The following is a 22,163-nucleotide window of genomic DNA, read 5'->3' on the forward strand; positions in this document are numbered from 1 at the left end:
GTGATGTGTGTCTATATAAGTGCACATGCGTGATGCGTGCCTACACGTGTGCCTGCACGAGTGCACACATGTGACGCCTTTGAGTTCCGGAGAGGATCTTGTGTCGGTGCTTGACCATTGCCTGCCCCCATGGGACCTCAGTGGATGGCCCTCCTCTCTGTGCCGTAGTTCCCCTGTCTGTGCAGTGAGGGGCCCAGGTGACACTCCCCTAGGCTCCTCGACCCTCAGGGCCCAGGCTCAGGGCTGTCTGGCTCCGACTTTTCTGGCACGAGAGGAATGAGAACTCGGAGGGAGGGCCTGGGCAGCCTTTCGGCTGTGCACCTCTGTCCATCTCGGTGGTGGCCGTCACCAGCACGCCTGGTCCGGTGCAGGAGGCTCCTGGCTGCTGTTCTTCCCCAAGTCTTTGCCTCCTTTCTCTCTGTACTCCACCCTTCCCCTGGTGTGGCCACACCCACCTCTCTGTTCCCGAGGGGCAGAGCCCCTCCTGCCCTAGGGCCTTCTCCCAGCCTCTGCCCTTCTGCGGACACTTCTGCTGTCCTACTTCGGTCTCCTTTGCCTTTACTCAGCCTAGCTTAGATGACACCTCTGCAGGGAAGCCTTTCCTGATTCCTTTGGATTGGGCCAGGCCCCCTGTCCTGAGCGCTCAAGGCCCGGTTCTGTTCTGTGGTCAGCTTCCCTGGTGATGGTTGGCGGCAGCCCTCTCCTGGGGCCGGTGGGCAGGGGGTGTTGACCGCTGTTTGTTGAGTGAAGGGAAGATCCCAGCTGCAGGGCTGGCAGGGAGGAGCTGGGCTGGAGGCCCCTTCCACAGGCGCTGGCTCCCCTGCCCACTGGCCCGGCTCTGTCTAGGGTATGACCTGGGACGGTGCCTCTCTGGGCTGCGGGCAATTCTGGCAATAGAGCAGGAGGGACAGCACCGTGCAGTGTCGCTCTCTGAGGGCCAGGCTGGCCGGTTGCACCCACCCCCAGTTGCTGGGTCCCTTCTCCTGGGTCTGTGAGCAGGAAGGGCTATTTCGTGGTTTCCAGAAGCACCCTCCCCCTCCCCCACCCCCAGCGAAGGGCCTCCTTTGTCCTCCCCAGAGATGCCTTCAGCCCTAGCTTGACCCCACCTTATGGCTACCAGCCACCCTGGGGCCCCTCCATCACTGCCGTGTTTCTTGAATGAGATTACTACGTGGCCTGACTCCTTTCAAGGGAAAAAGAAAGAATTCTTCATTCTTCTTTTTTAAGATTTTATTTATTTACTTGACAGAGAGATCACAAGTAGGCAGAGAGGCAGGCAGAGAGAGAGGAGGAAGCAGGCTCCCTGCTGAGCAGAGAGCCCGATGCGGGGCTCGATCCTGGAACCCTGAGATCATGACCCGACCCAGAGGCTTAACCCACTTAGCCACCCAGGCGCCCTAGAAAGAATTCTTCTTGAATCCTAGTTGGCCTTGAATGATTTTTTATTCAGATATGCGCAAAGACAAGACTAGGTGTGAGAAAGTTCTGATGCTTCTATCCCTTGGACAACCATAAAACCAAAACAGAATCAGAAGTGGGATGACCCTGAAGCTACAACACATCACGATTCAAATTAACGGCATTTGTTTAATGTGGCGGACGCCGTTGTTTTGCGGGAACCCTGTTGCTCAAGACGTGGCTATGGACCTCTTCGGGGGCAGGTTCTCTCAGGGCCTCTGGAACTCTCCCCTAGGGTGCCCTATGGTGACCAGAGCTGCCCACCAGCTTGCCCACTAGGCTCACCGCAGAGTCGGTCTTTGCTCTTTGGGTGTGAGGCATCACTTCCCTGCCAGGCCCCCTCGCTCCCCGCTCGTTACTTGGAGACCATCCAGGCGCTCCTTGCTCTTGACCAGAGTCCGCTGGGGCCCTGACCCTGTGCAACATAACGTGGCCTGAAAGTCACCACATCCAGGAGACTCAGGAAGTACATCTGTTTTTCACACCGTCCTCTAGATGAAAACCCCAAGTAAGCCCTTCCCCCAGGGTTCCATAAGACCCCAGCGCGAGAGACTGGGGCCTTGAGAATACAGCCCAAAGTCTCTAGCACGGCATTCAAGGACTTCCCCTCCTGGCCTGCTGCTCCTTCCTGCTTTGTCTCTTGCTGCTTGTCTCCCGTGCCCCAGCACCACATCTGTATCATCCCCAGAGATCTGGACACCCTCACTGTCCCCTTGGCCTGATATCTTTCCTCCTAGTGCCTTTCTTCAGTTGTGGTTGTTAATTGGTCCCCCTCTCCCCCTTCACCTAGGTCATAAGTTCTCTAAGAACAGGGATCCTGGGGCGCCTGGGTGGCTCAGTGGGTTAAAGCCTCTGCCTTCAGCTCAGGTCATGATCTCAGGGTCCTGGGATTGAGCCCCATATTGGGATCTTTGCTCAGTGGGGAGCCTGCATCTCTCTCTGCCTATCTCTATGCCTACTTGTGATCTTTATCTGTCAAATAAATAAATAAGATCTTAAAATAATAATAATAAAAAAAAGAACAGGGGTCCTTTCTGTCTTTTTCACAGCTATCTAACAGTTGGAATGGAACCTGGCACACAGTAGGTCCTCAGTACATCTGTGAACACTTCGCTGTCTGTGAGCTTCCTCAAACCACAGTCCCTGTGCATATGCTGTTCTCCTTTTATGGAAGCATGCCCACCACATGCCTGGCCCTGTGAAGGTTCCTTACTTCTTGCCAGCACAGTTGGTTCTTAGTCTTCTGGCCTCCTGTGACTCTTTGAGTGTGGCCTGGACCCAGTTGCTAGACTACCTGTGATTAGATCTGTGCCCCCTTCCCCCCTTGCCACGTAGACTGGGAACTCCACCAGGTCAAGAGCCGGGCAATGTCTCCTCCTGTGTCTGTAGTGCCATATCTCCAGGGTGACAGGTCTTCCTTTTTCCAGTGAATGGACACTTGGGTCCTAGTTAACCCCTCCTCCACCCGTGAAGTTGAGTTGGGTCTCTTCTCTGCCCAGATAAGGTGTATTTCGGCCCCCCGCGCCTCTTCCAGGAGCTGCAGGACCTGCAGAAAGATCTGGCTGTGGTTGAGCAGATAACCTTCCTCATCAGCACACTGCACGGCACTTACCAGGTACCCAAGCCCAGCCCGGTTCTGTGGGGCTCGGGCTCCTCCCTTGGGCAGTGCCCAGCCTCAGCAGGCAGGGTGGAAGACGGCTCAGGTCTTAGCTCAGGCCCCAGGCATGCTCCTGGTTTCTGAACCCTGCAGGCAGGAGGAGCAGCTACAGCTAGCTCCCCGCTGCTACCTGGACGCCTGGTAGGTGGCCTCTGGTTCAGGGTGAAGCTCCGAAGGGGGTTAAGTAGGGTCTGGGTGCGTGGTGATTTTTTGTTCTCTGCACAGTGACCAGTCAGCCTCGCAGCCCCTTCCTGGACCTCACCCCAAGGCTGGAGAGGAAGCTGGCTGGGAGGTTGTATCCCTCTCGAAGGAGGGGAGCCAAGTGGGGTCTGAATGAGGGCTGGGAAGCCTGTCTGGGCCTGCAGCCCAGGGGGCCATCCACCTGCCGTGGCTGAGTCAGGGGTCCCTGTCCAGCTCCCCACCTCCTCTCCCCCGGGGCCCCCTGAATGCTCTAGGCTCCCGTGTGGCTTCGGGCCTTGTGGTGATCTCACTGGCATCCTCTACCCTAGAACCTGAACATGACTGTGGCTCAAGACTGGTGCTTGGCCCTGCAGAGGCTAATGCGGGTGAAGGAGGAGGAGATCCACTCGGCCAACAAGTGTCGTCTCAGGCTCCTGCTTCCTGGAAAACCCGACAAGTGAGATGGGGAATGGCCACTGCGGGAGGTGGGGGGACGCGGGGAGGGGTCACCCGGAGTGGACCTCTTCATCAGGGTGGTCGTGGGCGTGGGTGTGTACACCCTGCGGGCCCTGCCCAGCACGGCGTTTGGCATGGAGGGGGTGTATGATCCAATGAATGAATGAATAAGTGAATGTCCAGTTTGTACCTGGCTTAAGCGTATCCTCTGTTAGGAGACTCAGGACCTAGACGCTCTGCTATTGGTTAGTTCCATTTGTGCTGTGACCTTTTTCCTGCAGATGGCGCAGAGCCCTGAGACAAGGCCCTGGATCCCCTCGGGGACCCGGCCTCCACCCCCCCCCCCCCGGCATGGGCCCTGGCCCCAAATGTCCACCCTGGCGCTTGTGCCCTGTAGACCCTCAGCTGATGTTTGTGGAATTGATGACAGGTGTGGCAGAGACAGGGAAGGCTAGCTGAACGCCAGTTTGCCGATGAGGGCGGGGAGGCTCCAAGAGTCAAATAGCCCCCACGCCGCTGGCCGCAGAGTAGGAAGTCGAGCCAGGCTCCGACCTGAAGCCTAGGCTGGTGCTGCTGGGGGGCTCACAGCCTGGATTTGAACTTGAGGATGGGAGGACTTGGGGGACAGAGAATTACAGGCACACTGGCTGCAGGGCTGGGAAGGTCGGAGCACTGTCGTTTGAGGCAAGGCCACAAGCCCAGGAGCCCAAGATATGAGGCTCCAGGCTGGAGTCTCAGAGGCAGAGGAGCAAGGCTCTGAGTTGGGATCTGGCTGCCATTCCCCTGATGCAGCCCCTTCCTGCCCCTGCATCCCTTTCTCCCATGGAAGATTCAGTGACCCTGGCCCCGTCCCCCTCCCTGAATTCCCCTCCCCCACCATAGAGAACAGGCCCCAGAGGACCCCGAGGGACCCACTGCTTCGAGATGAGAGGACAGTAGTGTGACAACAGTGACCTCTAGCTGCCCAAGCCCATCACAAGCTCATTTGTTCACATGCCCATTCTGCACACATTCGCGGAGCACCCACACTGGGACACTGGGTGCTGGGAGCAGGCTGAGGGGAGCCCGTTTCTCCTGGCAGAGGCTCCCCTGTCGGATGTGTACGTGTGTCTGGTGAGGCCCGAGGAAAACTGACTGGGGAGCCCTGGAAGGGCCTCTCGAGTCACTAGGCACCAAGCCTGGGGGTGGGGGACTGGGCTGGGGAGCTTGGCCCGGTGGCTTTGCGGAGAGACTGCCATGGTGGGTGGAGGGACTCTGCCCCCAGGGGACAGAGGCTTGGCTGGGGCTCCAGCCTTTCTGGCGTCGCAGTGATGCTCTGAGCGGAGCTGGTGCCACGGCCGGTGCCCGGGGCGGAGGCAACAACCAGGAGCTAGTTCTGGGCCCTCACACTCCTCGCCCTCTCGCCGCAGGTCCGGCCGCCCCATCAGCTTCATGGTGGTCTTCATCACCCCCAACCCCCTGAGCAAGATCTCCTGGGTCAACAGGTTGCACTTGGCCAAGATCGGACTCCGTGAGTAAAGCCCTGGGGAGAGTGCGTCAGGGGCCAGGGGTGCGGAGCAGGGAGGTTTGGGGTGTGCATGTGTGGGTGCGTGGGGGCAGGGACACTTCTGAGTTGGAGGTAGGCGGTGCCAGGGAGGAACACGGGAGCCAGGGTCCTGAGTCCTGAGGCTCTGCCTAGTAACCCTGCACAAGTCATGGCCGCTGTCCAAGCCTCAGTTTCCCTGTCTGTAAAGTGATGGCAACCGACGATGTCGATGAGCAGTTGTCAGGGCCCTGGGGGGCTGGTCAGGGCGTGGCTGCTGAGAGACTTTCTTTCCGTGGGGTGATGCGAATGTTTCAAACCTAGGTAGTGCGGAATATGCTAGAAACCTTGATGCGAAGACTTTAAAAGGGTGGGCTTTATGGTAACCGGATTCTTTCTCAATCAAACTGTTACCCAAAGGAAAAAACAAAGCAGTGCAGGTTAGATTAAACTGATTCTCAACCAGGGCCTCTTTGTTATTTTTCTTTTGTCTTGTGCATCCCATAATGATTACTTAGATAAACAAGACAATGTTTACAGAGCGCGTCCTACGTGGTTGACGGTTTTCTAAGCATTTTATGCGTCTCTTTCTTTTCACATGGATGGTAACTCTTGAAGGTAGGTTCTGTTGTGGACCCCCTTGTACAGTGAAAGGCTCTGAGACTCAGAGAGGTGCAGTGACTTGCCCGAGCTCACACAGCAGGAAGGGGCAGAGCTGTGCTCCGACCCTGGACAATCCGCCAGAGTCCACTTGGGACTGCCGTCCCTCTGCCAACCCCCACTGGGAGAATTTCTGTCTGCAAACCGCAAGTTTGTCCAGCTGTAAGGACTTTATACTTGTCCGTTAGAGCTACTAGTTCCTGTGGTGTACCAGAATTCCCGTTTACTGCTTCTGGCCAATAACGGGGATATTTTTTGTTTCATTGTTGTTGTTTTTTCGGTGTGATCTTATTATAGGTTTTGAGATGTTTCTGGAAAGAAGTGAGGACCTTTGACCCTGGCTTTCATCAATTAAAAAAATAATTATGGAATGAGTCTTTACTGTGATTTAGGGCGTGGGGAAAAGAGCAATGACAAAAAATGAAAGATCCCTGCTCTCAGGGAAGCTCTGATTTATGAGGGGCAGATAGGCATTACATGAGGAGCAAATCAGCAGGGAGAGGTGGGGCCATTTAGGGGACAGAGTTGGGTGACGTGCCTGTCACCGAGCCTGGGGGTCAGGACTGCTATCAGGGAGGCCCCCTGGGAAGGGACATCTAAAGCCAACGGAAATCTGGCAAAGCAGTCTAGGCTTCAAAACAGCAAGTGCAAAGGTCCTGCGGTGGCCAGAGCTGATGAATCACGGGGAGAGAAGTAGGCAGTTGGAAGGACAGGCAGGTTTTCCAGAAAGCCAGGGCGAGATGTAGGGAACTTTTTCTGAGCGTGATGGCCAGCTGTTCCTTGTAGTGGTGAGAGCTGGGCAGCATCTGGTCTGGTTTCCACTTGAGTGGATTGTTCTGCCCACTGTGCCGAGAGGGCCTGTGGAGGCGGGAGGAAATGGGGAGGAGTTTGTGGCTTTGAAGGAGCCAGGGTCAGAGGCCCTCTTGATCTGGTGCTGACGTGGCACAAGCCTCTGCTGGATGTTTCCGGGCGGCCAAGAGAGCTGCAGAGGGAGGAGAGAGGATATTAAGCAGAGACAGCCCCAGCCCTGGCAGCCGACCGCTAGCCCCAGGGAAGGCTGACGTGGTTCCTCTGCTGACCCACGGAGCAGTTCAGTCTCGGGCACGCCAGAGCCCGATTGTACACCTGCTCTAAAGGCAGGTCGGTCTCCAGTTTGAGGCCCAGCTGCTCTGCCGAGTGGGTCTTGGCGTTGGAGGCAGTGGAGCCGAGTGGTGTGGACCTCTCCTTTCTTGGCTGCCTGTGACGCGCTCAGCTGCTTTATCTCCACGCTGGTTTCACTGCAGCAGAAGTTTTAATGGAAGGAGAGTCATTTGAAATCTTATTTGAATGCCTGGGTTCCCCTGGGGCTTGAATAATTTGTTCCTTTTATTTTGCCAGTTTTTTTTTTTTTTCTTAAACCTGCAGTGCTTGGTCGGGTGTGGTGGGGAATAATACGAGCCTTTTGGTAATAGAATATGTTAAAAACATTTATTCACAAAGGATGTGATTCCTTTCATTTTTTTTTTTTTTTTGATCTTTCTCTTCTCCCGACTACCACATATGGAGATCATAATCCACTGAACATTGAGGAAGGAGAGGCCTGGACTGGGGGTGCCTGGGATCCAGAATGGGGGGTCAGTTCTGCCCCTTAGGAAGGAAAGGGCAGGGTGTCCTGGGGAATCTGGGGACCAGCTTCACATCCCAGCGGGGCCCCTCCAGTGCCGTGGGGTCAAGGGAGAGGCCTCTGGGAGGGGACTCAGACTGGAGCTCCGGGGGTCCTCTCCCCCTTACATTTGGGGATCTTAGGACTTCGTGAAATGGATCCAGGCTGTCTGGGGTCAGTTTTTGGTTCTGTCCCTCCCCAGCTCTGTGATCTCGGGCAAATGATTTAGCCTTTACTTGCCTTTCCCCCAACAGAAAGTGGAGGTAATGTCAGTGCCCCTCTCATGGGGCTCCTATAGGGAGATGGGCGTGGAAGCCCCCTGGGACAGCCAGCACCTGGCCTGTGGAGGAAGCTCCTAGGACGGGAGAGCCTGCATCTCACGGATGGGAAAGTGACCCAACTACGGTTGCATGGGATTCAGTGCCGAACAGGGAGGGGGCATGCCACCCTCCCACCCCTCTGCCAATTAGTCTCCTATTCAGAAAGTCTCCAGGAAAGGCCCCAGAGAAGGAAGAGGCATGGCTAGGGGCTTTCAGCACTCCCTGCCTGTGTCCCCTCACCCGAAGATCTTTGAGTGCTGTGTTTGTGGCTCTTACACCCCTGGGTCACTGGAGCCTTTCCCATCACAGCTCTCCTTCCCAGAGGACCTGGGCCGGGCAGGCTGCGGGCTGGTCCCAAGCTCACAGGGATATATCCTCGCAGGACATGGCCTGGCCCCCCTTCTGCCTCTGACTTGGCTATAAGTCCTCCCAGTGACCCCCATCCTTCTCCTAGTGACGATCGAGGGGAGGGTCCTGAGCGGCCCAGGCAGCGTGTTGAGCTCATTCTAGCTCTCTTCTCCACTGGCTCTCAACATGGGCACTGGGACCTGCCCAAGCCCTTAGCTGGCAGTGGTGGGTCACACACCCCAGCTGGGTGACCGTGGCCATCCGCCTGGCCTTCCCCGGGCACCAGTGTCTCTCTGTCTCCACGGGCAGATGTTTGCAATGTCTGTGGCCTTGGCCAGTGGCCTCTCCATGGCTCTGTGTGTAAGGGGAACTTTGAGGGCAGCCTCGGATTTAGAAAGTAGAGAAGGGTGGCCCAGGAGGCCGCCCTTGAGTATCAAAGCAGCAGTGGGAAAGTCGCAGCTCCAGGCATGAGCACAGGGTCTTTGGGAGGCAGGGTAGGGTCGGGGAGCAGGGCGGGGCCGGCGGCTCAGCCCAGTGGAGAGGCGGTGGCCCCCCTCAAGCCCCCGGTTAGGCAGACTCCTCAACTCCAAGACAGCGATCTCCCGATGTCTTGAGAGCCTGGCATATACTACTTTCTGTCCTCCAGCACTCACAGGGACCCTTGAATGGCTGGAATAATTTCCTGCATTTTCCGGAGGGGCCAGCGGACTCGGAGAGGTTCAGTGTCTGGCTCTGTGTCACACAGGGAGGGAACTGGAGGCCGAACTGGGATCTGCTGCAGTCGGTGTCCTGCCGCCAGTGGGGATGTGCTGAGGGCATGGAGGTCGGAGGAGTGGAAGGGGCCGTGGCCTCCAGCCCTTGAGCTCCCCCCGCTGCCCCACGGGGTGCTTCTACGTTCAGTGGGTGCTGGCAAACAGAACTGGGCGCTGAATAAGCCCCCACTTAATGTCACCTGGAAACCTCGGCTCTGCCGACGGTGCCGGTGCTTAATGTCACTTATCCCAAGCGGGCTTTCAATTTTCAACTGCAACAGCCTTCTAATTTGGTCTCAGCTGCCGTGGTTTTGTGACAGGAACAATGGCAGTGGCAGATGGGGAGCTACAACTCCATTTTCCTTTAACGCTCCCGATCGCAGGCAGGGAAGGCACCATCTGGAAGGAGAAGGTCAGATCATTAAAAAATATATATCATAATAAATTGCCAGGACTTGATAGGCTGTGGGCATGGGGGGAAGGAGAGGAGAGGGGCTCGGGCGGCGTGGTGATGGAGGGGGGTTATGTTCACAGACCAAGCTCTGGGAAGGAGCCGGAGCTCCAGGGACAGTTGTGTTTGAGCTGTCTGTTGGGCTCTGCGGCGGAAGGGGCCCGATCAGGTAGGGGCCTGAGAGCAGGGCAGGCTCAAGTTCCGCCCGTCTTTGTTCATCATCCAGGGGCTTGTCCGGGAGGCAGCACAGTGGTCGCGATGTCAGCACCTACCCGGGGGAAGGGTGCTGTCCCTCGGCGGGCTCTCTGGGCTGTCGCCCCGTGCTCGGTCCACTCTCTGGCTCCTGGGCCCAGCTTTTGATGTCCCCTGGCCTCCGGTTCCCCGGGTAAGAGGGGGATGCCAACTCCCACCCCTCCTGGCGGCCCTGAGGGTGAAATGAGGCCTCCCGTGGGACAGAGCTTTGTAAACTGTGAAGTGTGGTGTACATGGGAGTTCTGTTATGATGGCGCCTGTCCTGTGCTGCGGCTCTCCGTTCCGTGACGGCCTCGCCTCCTTGGTGAGCTGTCCTTTGCTGTGACTCTGCCTCCAGGACCCAGTGAGGTGGAGACCCGACGCTGGGGCTTCCTCTGTGCCTGTTGGGGAGTGAGCCCCCCGCGCAGTCGGGGGGACTGCTGGCGGGGTGGGCTCCCCGGGCAGGTGGGCTGGAGCCTCTGCCAAAGCAGGCTGGTCACGTCATAATGCCTGACATTTGTGGATGTCTTTCACTTCTCAGACAGCATCCTCTGTGCCCCCTTGTCCCAGCTCCTCCTGCCACAGCCGGCACCGGGAAGACACCTTTCTCTGGTGGCAGGGCATTGGTTAAAGCCATGTTCTTGGGGTGTGGTTGACATACCTCATACAGAACACAGGTGAAGGTGGGAGCCTGTGGGCACACATGCACTTGCATACTCACACACGCACGTACTCTCATGAACACACACTCACGCACACATGCACTCACGCACACACGCACACTTACACACTGATGCACACTCTTATGGGCACACACGCACACTCATGTACACACACCCATGCACACACTCACGCAACACTTATGTACACCCACACTCACTCTCATGGGCACACACACTCATGCACACTCAGGTATACACACAGGCACACACACACTCACGCACACTCACCCACGTGCACACTCTCATGGGCACATGCACTCATGCACACTCAGGTATACACATAGGCACACACACTTATGCACACTCACACTCGTGCACACTCTCATGGGCACACGCACTCATGCACAAACGCACACTCATGCACACACAGAGGAAAAAATAGGCAAACCAACAAGAGTGGGAAACTGTTCAGGGCCATGACGGACCAACAGGGGCTGAGACAGAAAGTGGTGGAGGGGAGCGGTGGGTGGTGGTCAGCTGAGGTCACTCCCAGAAGGTAGACAAGTAACCTGAGCCTCGGGGAGGATTGGAGCCGGCCCTGGGACAGAGAGGGCAGCACTCTAGAGGGAGGGAACATCCCAGACTCGTAAGTGGCTGAGGAAAGCCTAGTGCAGTGGCCTGGGACCGAGAGATGAGGCCAGGAGGGCAGGATAAGCCTCACTGTTCTGGAAAAGTCTAGATTTGATTCCAAGAGGATAAGACTCACTGGACGTGGGAATGGTGACGTCCGGCGGAAGTTGTGGGCTGGCTCTGGCTGTCGTGGGGAGGACTGACGGTAGGGAGCAGTGGTTGGCGCAGGACCCCAGTCTGGAGGCCCTGTGGCTGGTGAGCCCCCTCGGGCAGAGCTGACCCTTGCTCGGCTGGGCCAGGGTGGGCCCGGGTCCCTGCTTCCTCCTGGCCACTGAGTAGACACGTGGGGGTGGGAGGTCTGCGTCAGGACTGTTCCGTGGCAGACCGCTCCTCCCATCCCTGAAGCTCCAGGTGCCCTTCGGCTTGATGTCATTGTGTTGAGTGGCTCCTCTCGCCCGGGGCGCCCCGTCCCATCCTCTGGCTCTCCCTCTCCAGGGCGGAGCTACCTCCTGGTTGTCCCGAGTCAGTCATGCACCTCACTGGGGGTGGGGGTGGGGTGCTGGTTGCGAGAGACAGCACAGGAGTCCAGCAGACCCAGGTCCCCATCTGGACTCTGCCACCAGCCGCGCACATGACCTAGTCAATTACTTCATCCCCGAGTGTCGGCCTCATTGTCCATAAAGGGAAAAATCACGCTTCTCACTGAGCTGGTTATTGTGAGAACGAGAAGCCGGGAACACGTCTGTGGCCCCTCCATGTGCTTGCGTGTGGACGCACGGTAGGTGTCTTCACCATGCCCTGCCCGGGCTGATGGCATTCCTTGCAGGCAGCCCCCCAAGGGAGCGCGGAGAAGGATAGGCTCTTGAGCAGGGAGAATTCTCCGGGAGGGATGGTGGGATGGTAGTTACCTGCTCAGTCACGCCCTCTCTTCATTTACCCTTTCAATTTGTCCCTGCTGAGCACTCACTGTGTGCAGGTAGTGGGCCGGGCACCAGGGAGACCGCGGCAAACCAGACAGCCCAGGTCTCGCTGGCCCGAGCTTACGTTCTAGAGATGTGTGCAGAGAGACCATGAACAAGGAAATAGACAAAGTGATTCTAGATTGTGGTGCAGGCTGTGCAGGGAATAAGAGGTGATCTTTAGACTGGTTTCTGAGAGAGGGGGCCATCATAGCCAGGGTGGTCAGGGAGGACTTCTTGGAGGTGGTGGCATGTGAGGGAGCCCTGACCCACGCGAAGGAGACGTTGCAGAGTGTGGTTTACAGATGCTCTTGAACACAGCGGTGTCCAGACCTAAGTCCGCAGTCCGGGCCCTTGTGCTTCTCACAGGCCCCCAAGGGCCTCAGTGTCCAACTAGACTGGGAATGTGGAGGCCAAGGACCGCCTGGGTCTCAGGGTGGGTCTTAAAGGAAGCAGGAGAGGGTCATACTCTTGACCATCATCATCAGAATCAAGTGTAGAGCGGCAAGGATGTGTCACCTTGTCTTCTGGCTTAGTTTTGGCCTCGAGAAGCCCCTCTAGATCTCTAGGTCAAGGAAGCAGGGCCTGGTCTGTGCTCAGCATCACAACATTTTGAAACCCTTTCTCATCAACTATTTCACTGGATCCCCACAACGACTTCAAGACAAAGGCATTTTTATGCCCCTGTCTCATGGGTGATGAAATCCAGGCTTAGAGTTGGGGGGATTTGCACAAGGCTGCTCTGCGAGAGGGTGGGCGAGCCAGGACTCAACTCTTAGGTTTCCCAACTCGCTGCCGGGATGCACGGCCATGACCATGGAGCAGGGCCGGGTTTCATCTGGGCTGGGCAGGCATGGAGCTGGGGACGGTCCCTGGGCTCGCAGGGCTGCTCACTGCCCGCTTGGTCCGCGGACTCTGACTGGCTTCCCCCTCCTCCTTGCTCTTGCTGTAGGGGAGGAAAACCAGCCAGGCTGGCTGTGTCCGGATGAGGACAAGAAGAGCAAAGGCCCGTTCTGGTGCCCCATCCTGGCCTGCTGCATCCCCGCCTTCTCTTCGCGGGGCCTCAGTCTGCAGGTGAGTGGAATGGATCTTGCTGGTGACTCGTGGGACAACTGGGACTTCTGGCCTGTACCCCCGGCAAGAGGGGGCCGGGGTGTAGTCCCAGCTTCTCCACTTCTTACGAATAGAGTCGCCCAAGATGCTTTGATGCGGTAGGAGTCCGCTTCCCCACCAAAACTATGCGGATAGATGCCCTCTGTGGGTCAAGGGAATGGAAAAATCCTGTGATTTTGAGCTGAGAGATAGCAATGATCTCATCCGCGGATGGCGTGACTCCAGCTCAGAAGAGAGGCCGCAACACGCCCGAGGTGCTCCGCCAGACCACGGGTTGGCCTCTGGCTGATGCTGCCAGGCCAGGTGGGAGCCGACGCTGGCCCCGTGGCCGCCCTCCCTCTGTCTGTCAAGTACCTACCACGTTTCCCCAGCGCTTTGCCACCACTGTCTTGTTTTGATATTTATAAGAACCCCATGAATAGATGTTTCTAGATCTGTTTCCCAGGTTAGAAACCAAGGCTCAGACAGGTGACATGATTTTCTAAAAACACAACCTGTAGTGAGGGGGTCCGGGAATTGGCACCTTGCTTAGTCCGATTCCAGCACCCACGTGCCCCACCACTGGCATACTCCCCCCGCTGTCCCCTGTCCCCGATGTCCTGGCTGCGCTCACCCCTCCCTCTGGAGTCCTTACTGCCATCCTCTTCCCTAGGAGAGGAACTCATGTGAGCTCTGGGGAGGGGGAAGCACAGGCTTGGGACTTAGATACATAAGCCCTAAGAGACGAGCTGATTGGGCTGTAGCTTGGGGCTCTGAACAGCGACAAGTGCATGCCCTTGAGGCGTCCGTTCAGCTATTAGTTCATTCACTTGTCTGTTCTGCACATAATTTTGAGCACCTACTACATACCAGGTCCTGTGCCGGACATGGGGTGTGTAGTGGGGACCCGCCCTCCTGTCGCTTTCAGTCTGGACAGAGATAGCTGTACCTGGGGGGGGACACAGGAGGGCGATGTGTGTTACGTCAGCTGGGACAGATAGAGGGGTGGGGCCTCATGGTCACGGGCCAAGAGGGCCTCTTGGCAGGGGTGGCAGACGTGAGTGGCGAGAAGGCCCCGATCCCCCGCAGGCCCCGGGGGGTGAGTATCCCAGACAGACTGAGGGGCACAGAGCAGGGGCAGCCTGGGACGTTGCAGCCCCGAGAGCTGGGAGGACAGGCTGGAGCTCAGGACAGACGGACAGGTCCTGTGTGGACGCACCGGGCCACGCCAGCTTCCCGGGCTGGTCGTGGTGGGGTTTCATTCTCAGGGCCATGACACACCCAAGGATGGCTCCACGTGGGGGACCAGCACCCTGTGATGTACATTTTGGAAAGATCATCCAGTCCTTCAGGCTGTGGTGTGGGCGAGTGAACCGTGGCCCCTGAGGGGACAAGACTGGTGACCGAGAGAGCCACACAGTCCTTAGTGCGGGGGTCCCGCCGAGCCTTGGCAGGACTCGGCTGCGGGTAGAGTCAGGGCCCGGCGGGGGCGAGGCACGTGGGACAGTCACCTAATCCCCGTCATCACAATGAGTGGAATGCAATACTTCCAAAATCAAATCAGCAAATTGTGGCCTTGGTTTGGCTGCTGTTTTGGGGGGTAAGTAACGGGCTGGGGTGGGGGTGGGGCAGGGCCGTGCAGGGTCTGTTTCTGTGTGTATTTAACATCTTACTAATTGCTCATCATGGATTTTTTTGCATGGATTTTTATTGCCAAAAATTGTGTTATAATATTCCTTTGGATGCTGGGGTGTTTTGGCCCCACTCTCTCCCTCTCATCCTGGTCCTAGAGAAGGGGACAGGGCCAGGGGACATGGGGATGCATTTGGGGAGCGTACCGGGGTGGGGTTGGCCACATGGATGGCAGGAAGGACGGACCCGGCTCCTGAGTGTGTGCACCTGGAGAAGGTGTCAGGGGTGGTGGAATGTTCCCTGTGCCACAGCCTGATTTAGGGGGTGCAATCAGATTCCCAGCATGGCTCGGTGGCCAGTGGCCCGGGGGGCAGCAACAGCAATGGGGTAGCGAGCCCTTTCCAGAGGCATCCGTGCCAGGTTCTGCTCAAGGCGCTTCACCTTCAGTAACTCGGGTCCTCCCCGCTGCCCGCAGACCCTCAGAGGTAGGGTCTGCCGGCACTCCCTGGGGAAGGAGGGGCTTCTGGACTCGTTTCTGGCAGGGGAGGCCAGATGCTGTTCATCCCCGTAGGGCTCAGGGAAGCCGGACTTTGTTGGCCTTCAGACCTCATTGATTGATTAATAGGGAGGAGTCTCGTGTGCTCCTTCCCAGCACAGGGTGGAGGTTCCCAGGGGCCTCGAGGCCAGGATGGGTTGGGGACTCTACTCAGGTAGAGTCTGTGGGGTGGGGATTTTTCAGGGGCCACCCCGTCTGTGGCTTACCTGGCCCTAGGTAAGCCTCTCCTGTGGAGAAGGCTGACCCCAGGGTGACATCTGTCACCCCCGATGACCTTAGTCCTCGAGAGAATACGGGACTCAGGCCATGGCCTGACAGGCCGCTCCTGGGTGGTGAGGTCACAGACAAGCCGCTGCCTCGGGGCCTCCCTGAAAGCCACCCACCCACCTGGGAAGCCGTCTTCTGCCTCATCCCTGGGGACACATGTCTGCGAAGTCCCTCATGTAGGAGGGGGAGGGCTCAGTGCAAACCTGTCCCCCTGAGCCGCGGTCCAGCCTGGGAGCCTGCCTGGGGACTGGAGCTTGGGGAAAGGGCGCTGAGATGCTCCGCGATGAGCACCTCGGGGGCCGGGGGCTGCAGCCCAGACCTGCTGAGGGTCTGCTCCAGGCTCATTAGCCAGAGCTGCTCGCTCTCTATGGGGTTCCCTGCCCGCTGGCTCTGCCCCAGCCCGCCCCTCCTGGCCTGGTGCTGCAGGTGAGACAGGGTGGCGCACGTAGAAGGCCAGCATGTCCCACAGGACGTGCCCGGCCCCGTGCCAAGTGCTGTATATCTGCCTCTCCAGTCCCCACCACCATTCGGTGAGGCTTCAGGTTCTCCGTGACCATGAGGAACTGGCTGCGGGGGTCCCCGGCTGGTAGCAGCTGAGCTGGACCGGAGCCCCGGCTGGCTGCGCCCACAGCCTGTCTCGTCCTCCAGCTAGAGCCACTCTCCTCTGCGCTACCCGGGGCACCTTGATTTGGGAGAGTCGGCTTCCTGACCCTGGTGGGACTCCTGGGGCCAAGGAGCCATTGGAGCTTTTGCCATCAGTTTGGCCCAGGGCTCTGTGGACAAGGCTGACATCCGGGCCCCCTGGGGTTGCCATGGAAACGTTGGACTCAGGGTTGCAGTTTCCCCTTCCGGTCCGTGGGAGGACTGGAGCAGTGGCCTGGCAGGAGGGACTGGGCAGCCTCCGCTGCGTGTGGCCCACCATGAAGTGAGATGCCGAGGAGCGGGGGCCTGAGGGTGCGTGGGGAGGTGGGGGGGAGGGCGAGGGGAGCCTCCTGCTCGGGTGCCTGCACCTGTGCTCCCAGCTGCACACAACTGGGTGACGGGAGCGCTGAGGCCTGTACGAGGGCAGCTGGGCCTCTGGGGAGAATTCAACTCGAGTGGTAAGGGCGCTGGGCCGGGAGTGGGACTTGGAATTCTAGACCCGACTCTGCTGCCAACTTGCTGTGTGACCTTGAGTTAGTCGTGTCCCCTCCCCCATGCCCACACATCAGAATTTGCCAACTCCTAAACAAGGGGAGTGGATGAGGTGACCTCCCTGGGCTTCCTCATCTTCAACCATTAGACACGTGGTTAGGACCTCCTGCCTTGGCCGGGGCCCGCGGGGGCCTGCAGCACCAGCAGAGGGCAGCACCTGCCCAGCAGAGAGGGGGAGGGGGTGGGGGAGTGGGGTGGCTGAGGTCCTCCCTGGGGCGCCTCCAGCTCTTGGCTATGGGCCTCCTTTGCCTTCCTACTGTCCAGGGGTTCCAGCAGGTTTCAAGACAGGGCCGGGCCACCTCCATGCACTGCTGTCCTGGCCAGAGAGACCGACTGGTGGGGTTCAGCTCAGGGAACAGGCCCCAGAGAGCCATCTGGCCTGTGGTTTGGGGCAGCAGGTGCAGGAGGAGTGAGCAGCTAGTGGCTCTTGATGACAGCCGGTCAAAGACAGAGACCCTGGCCCCTGCAGGCAGCCTTGCCAGCCCCTTGGCCTTCTGGTGCTGGCGGGCTTGTCTGCGGAATTGGTTCTGTTGTTGAGATGTACAGCACCCCTTCCTTCCTCCACTGTGCTTTTCTGGAGGAATGCAGGGAGATCTAGGAGGGTGCAGGCTAGGCCCTGTCGTCCTCTTCCCGTGGCTTAGGGCATTCATGTGTCCACCATGAGCCTCATTTCTTCATCTGTAAAATAAAGCGGGGTGGGTGTTAGTGGTTTTCATCAAATCTTATCCAGATGTTGCTTAGTTCGAAAAATCGGTAGCGGGCCCAGAGTATCATTCAGACGCCTCCTTGCCAGAAGGTTCTAGGAGAGCACTGGTCAAATGTGAGTACATAGGCGTTGCCTGGAGATCCTGTGAAACCTGTCACTTTCCGGTCTCCGAGGATTCTCATTCGGGACCTGCATGGGGCGCCCAAACTGCAGGTTTGACAACCCCCACAGGTGGTTTGGACAGAGGTCCTGCTGCCAAACATTGGCATCTCTGACACCTTGATGCTTAGCCCCCGTGTGCCTTCTGTGTCTCCGCAGCTTGGGGCCCTGGTCCACAGTCCTGTCAGCTGTCCCCTGCTGGGCTTCTCAGCGGTCAGCACGTCCCTTCCACAGGGCTACCTCTGGGTAAGTCACTCCTGAGCCCAGCCAGGGATTGTGGCCTCAGGACAGAGGCAGGGAGGGCAGCAGTGGGAAGGCGATGCTGGAAAATGCTGCCTGCTGGCCCTGTCACGTGCACCTTCACCCAGAAGGTCTTCCTGGGAACCTCCGTGCCAGGCTCTGTGCTCAGAGTTGGCAGACGTGGGTTCACCCAAGGCAGCAGAAGACAGGGGACAAGAAGGGACTGTGACTCTTGCAAATGGTCATGTGCCATGAAGGAAAGAACGAAGCTGTGCAGAGTACCTGGGTGGCAGGGGCTTCACCCTGGGGGTCAGGGAGCAGGGCTGGTATTGCCCAATTCTGAGAGTGATCCCAGCTGCCTTCTCTCCCCCTGGGATTCCTGGCAGAGCCTCTTTTCATTCAAATAGGCCCCCCATTGCTCTTTGTGGCGCAGACTGTGCTTTCCCAGGGACTTCCGGAGGGTCCACCTCCCCATCCTCCGGCCACCTTTCAGCTCCTGCTTATTCCTGTCTCCAGGCCCTCAGGCAGGAAAACTCTGGCTCACGCTTTAGAGTCCATCCCAAATATTCTCTCCGAGGGAGATTTGTTCCTCATTGTTTCCCCAGTATCTAGCATGTGGTATATCCATCCATCGATCAATCAGATGATTGATTGATCCATCTATCCATCAATTATCCATATAATCATCCATCCATCCATCCGTCCATCCATTCATCCGTCCATGCATCCATATAATCATCTACTACCCATCTGTCCATCCACTTATCCATAATAATCATCCATCGGTCCATCCGTCCATCCATCCATCTGTCCATCCGTCCATATTATCATCCATCCGTCAGTCCATCCACTTATCCATTATAATCATCCATCTGTCCACCCACCCATCCATCCATTCATCCATCCATCCATCCATCCATATAATCCTCGTCCCATCCATCCACTTATCCATAATAATCATCCATTGGCCTGTCCATCCATCCATCCATCTGTCCATCCACCTGTATAATCATCCATTCATCCATTCACTTGCCCATAGAATCACCCATCCATCCATCCGTTCACTTTCATCTCCTCATCCGTCCATCTGTCCATGCATCTACCCACTCTTCTCCCCCTTCCTTCCATCCATCCTATTATCCGTCTGCTCATCTGTTCAGCGAGTGTATATTAAGTGCTTGCCACTGGCTAAGCATAGTGGTGGAATGGTGAACCAGACAGAGGAGGACATTGTAAAGGGGCAGACGTATGTTCACTATTTGTTGGTTGAAATTCACTCTAAAGTTGGAGAAATAGGGAGCTGACGGGTATCTGGTCTACCCTGGCTCCTTGCCCGAGTTCCTTTGGGCCCTGAATCTAATCTGTTGCCATGGCAGCTGGGGAAGAGTGACCTTCAGGGACAGCGCGATGTGTGGGGGCAGGAGAGGGGACACTCTTCCCGATGCCTAACTTCAGTATGAGTAGAAATTTGGGACAGGTCACTGGGAAGGCAGGCTCCGAGCTCTGTCCCCGCCCTGGTGGCTGTGCCTGATGGCCCGTCTGGGTCTCCACTGCAGGTCGGGGGCGGGCAGGAAGGTGCAGGGGGCCAGGTTGAGATCTTCTCCTTGAACCGGCCCTCGCCCCGCACGGTCAAGTCCTTCCCGCTGGCGGCCCCTGTGCTCTGCATGGAGTACATTCCCGAGCCAGAAGAAGGGGAGAGTGGAGACGAGAGCCGCATGGCCCCTGAACCCTCAACCACAGTGCATCCCACCATCTGTCTCGGGCTCCAGGATGGCAGGTGAGGGGCCTGGGGCAGAGGAGCACGTCACTGCTTCATTTCTTTCTGTGGCCGTGAGGCCGGCATCATTGCTCCATTCTGGGGGGGAGCTGAGGGGCAGCAGCCTGGGGGGTCAGCTAGAAGACGGCGTGTCTGGGTTCCCACTTGGGTCTGTGTGGTCCCGAGGACAGTCCTCTTAGCACCTCTGTCTGCCCCCTCTCCAGCCTCCCACTGGCTCCTCCCTGGGGCAGGGGTGGGGAGGGTGCCATCCACAAGACCCTGGGAAAGCCCAGCCTCCTGAAGGCAGAACAGGAGCCTCTTGGGAGGGGAGGGAGGCCACTCCAGAGGGCCTGCAGGGCAGTGGGGGCAGGGTCTCCATGAGTCACTCAGGTCTCTTACAACATTCCCCCCCCCCCCACAGCATCCTGGTTTACGGCAGTGTGGACACGGGTACCCAGTGCCTGGCGACCTGCAGGAGCCCCGGTCTGCAGCCTGTGCTCTGCCTCTGCCACAGCCCCTTCCACCTGTTTGCAGGTCTGCAGGATGGGACCCTCGCCGCCTACCCTCGGACCAGCGGTGAGGAGGCTGGGGGTGGTGGGGGCAGCCCTGGGCACTGACTAGGAGCCGCGTCCTGTACCAGCACGGTGGTGGGAGGCAGGCTGAGGAGGCAGCTCGGAAACAAATCAGGGAATCTGGGGGTACTTGGAGATCCCTGATCCCCACTGGGGTCCCTGAGCGAACGGGGTGCTCACTGCCATGCAGGCAGCTCCCCCATCTGCCCTGTTGGCAGGAGGTGGCTGTGTCCAGTGGTTAGCAAATTGCTTTGCGCCTGGGTCTTCTCATCTGTAAAATGGGCATGGTGTCAGTACCACGGCTCACGGGTCCCAGTGGGTTCAACAACTCGGCAAAGGCACAGCCTTGGGCCTGGCAGAGTGAGTGCTTACTGACGTTAAGCATTTGCACCTGTGATGTTACTGAGCCACTGGCCACGGGATGGGTCCAAGGGTGATGTCTGGAAGGCAAGGCTGGCCGTGTTCAGTGTTGGGTGTTCAGCTGCTGAGTCCCGGGAACATTCAGAGGTTAACGTGTGCACGTTCTCTGAGTTCTCACCACCGCCTTCGAGAATGGCCAAAGCTGCGACCCTGGGCGGGGACACGGCCTGTGCACAGCATGAAGAGGGCCGCAGTCCCTGTCCCGTCCGCCAGCTCAGCTCCTACGGTTCCAAGATATGTGCTGGGGGGAGGGCAGACGCCCCCATTGCGCCCAGAGAGGGCTGAGGAGTCTGAAGCTCCCCAACCCACAGGCACCATGTCCCTCCTCTCCCTCCCCTGCCTCTCCTCCCCTCCCTCCTCCTTTCTCCCCTTCCCCTCTCCCCTCCTTCTCTTCCTCTCTCCCCCTTCTCTCCCTCCCCCCCTCCCCTCTCCCTCCCCCCCCTCAAGCCTCTAATTGCTGCGTCATCACTGCCTGTTGCAGGGTTATAAACGGATATTTGTACTGAGCTATTTTTTTGCCACTTGGCACTGTGTTGGTATTTTTAATTAGCTTTTGATAAGGCATTTATAGTTTTTAATTAAAGGGGGAAGAGGGAGGGAAAAAAATCCCTCTCACCGACAGACACTGCATGTGTGTCAGTGTGAATACGGGCTCCAGGTTTTGGAGGTTTGGATGTGGGTTCCAAAGGGACCCCCCCTTCCCTGGCCCCTCTGAATCCTGTGAGCCCGCCTTCTGCTCTGGCCTCCTGGTCCCCACTTTGGGCTGCCGTGCGCCCTTTGCCCCTCGGTTTCTGACTTGTTGCTTTGGGCACAGGGATGCGGGGGTGAGACGATGTCTCCGATGGCTGCGGCCACCATAACAAAATGTCACCCACTGAGTTTATTTATTTATTTTTTAAATTTCATTTATTTATTTGTCAGAGGGAGAGAGCGCGCGAGCATTAGCAGGGAGAGCAGGCAGAGGGAGAAGCAGGCTCCCCACTGAGCAGGAAGCCTGACACAGGGCTGGATCCCAGGATCCTGGGATGGTGACCTGAGCCGTGGGCGGGCAGACTGAGTGAGCCACCCTGTTGCCCCCACCAACTGAGTTTAAATAACATGAATGTATTGGGGAAAACTGGGGGAAAACAAGGCCCAGCAAGGAAAGCCTATTGGAGCTTTGTCCTCTAATGGGGGACATCTGTCCTTTGTCCTTTTTGATATAAAAATATCACTGTTATTAAATTTTACCAGTTTATTATTCTGTCCTGGAGTCAGGACTTCCTGGGGGATGTCTGAGATGCCAGCAGGGGGAGGAGCAGTCACCAGCATGTGACCCTCAGGGATGTCAGACCCTAGCCCCTTCCCCCCGCCGCCATGACCACTCTCTGTGCCGGAGAAGTATAGGGAGACAGTACCAGGGCTCTGGTGGTCAAAACTTCTGTGCCCCCTGGGCAGAGCCCCCACCTCCCTGTTTTTGGGTGTGGTCGCAGCATCCCCAGCTGCTTCCTCACTGGGAGAGGTCACCCTCCGCCTGCCTCCTGCCAGAGTGGCTCCGGTTCTGGCCAAGCACATGCAGTACTTACCTCTGGCCACTGGGAGGCGCCAAAGCCTTGTGTTTTGTGGTTCTGGTATTGGGGTTGGGGGGTCAGTGTCCCCCCA

The 22,163-nt window shown here is 57.9% G+C and overlaps 1 protein-coding gene across 14 annotated transcripts in view; it reads left to right on the forward strand.

The window, feature by feature from the left end:
* Positions 1–22,163, forward strand: part of ARHGEF10L (Rho guanine nucleotide exchange factor 10 like) — a 156,890-nt gene that overhangs the window by 103,459 nt on the left and 31,268 nt on the right. For all 14 annotated transcript variants that reach the window (XM_082685574.1, XM_082685569.1, XM_082685561.1 and 11 more), the window contains 7 exons: positions 2,958–3,073; positions 3,625–3,752; positions 5,161–5,261; positions 12,881–13,002; positions 17,694–17,780; positions 19,331–19,551; positions 19,952–20,106. In XM_082685574.1, the coding sequence (XP_082541700.1) occupies positions 2,958–3,073; positions 3,625–3,752; positions 5,161–5,261; positions 12,881–13,002; positions 17,694–17,780; positions 19,331–19,551; positions 19,952–20,106 (930 nt within the window). The remainder of the gene's footprint in view (positions 1–2,957; positions 3,074–3,624; positions 3,753–5,160; positions 5,262–12,880; positions 13,003–17,693; positions 17,781–19,330; positions 19,552–19,951; positions 20,107–22,163) is intronic.

This window comes from Mustela nivalis (assembly GCF_964662115.1).
Source record: "Mustela nivalis genome assembly, chromosome: 10".
Lineage (NCBI taxonomy): Eukaryota > Metazoa > Chordata > Mammalia > Carnivora > Mustelidae > Mustela > Mustela nivalis.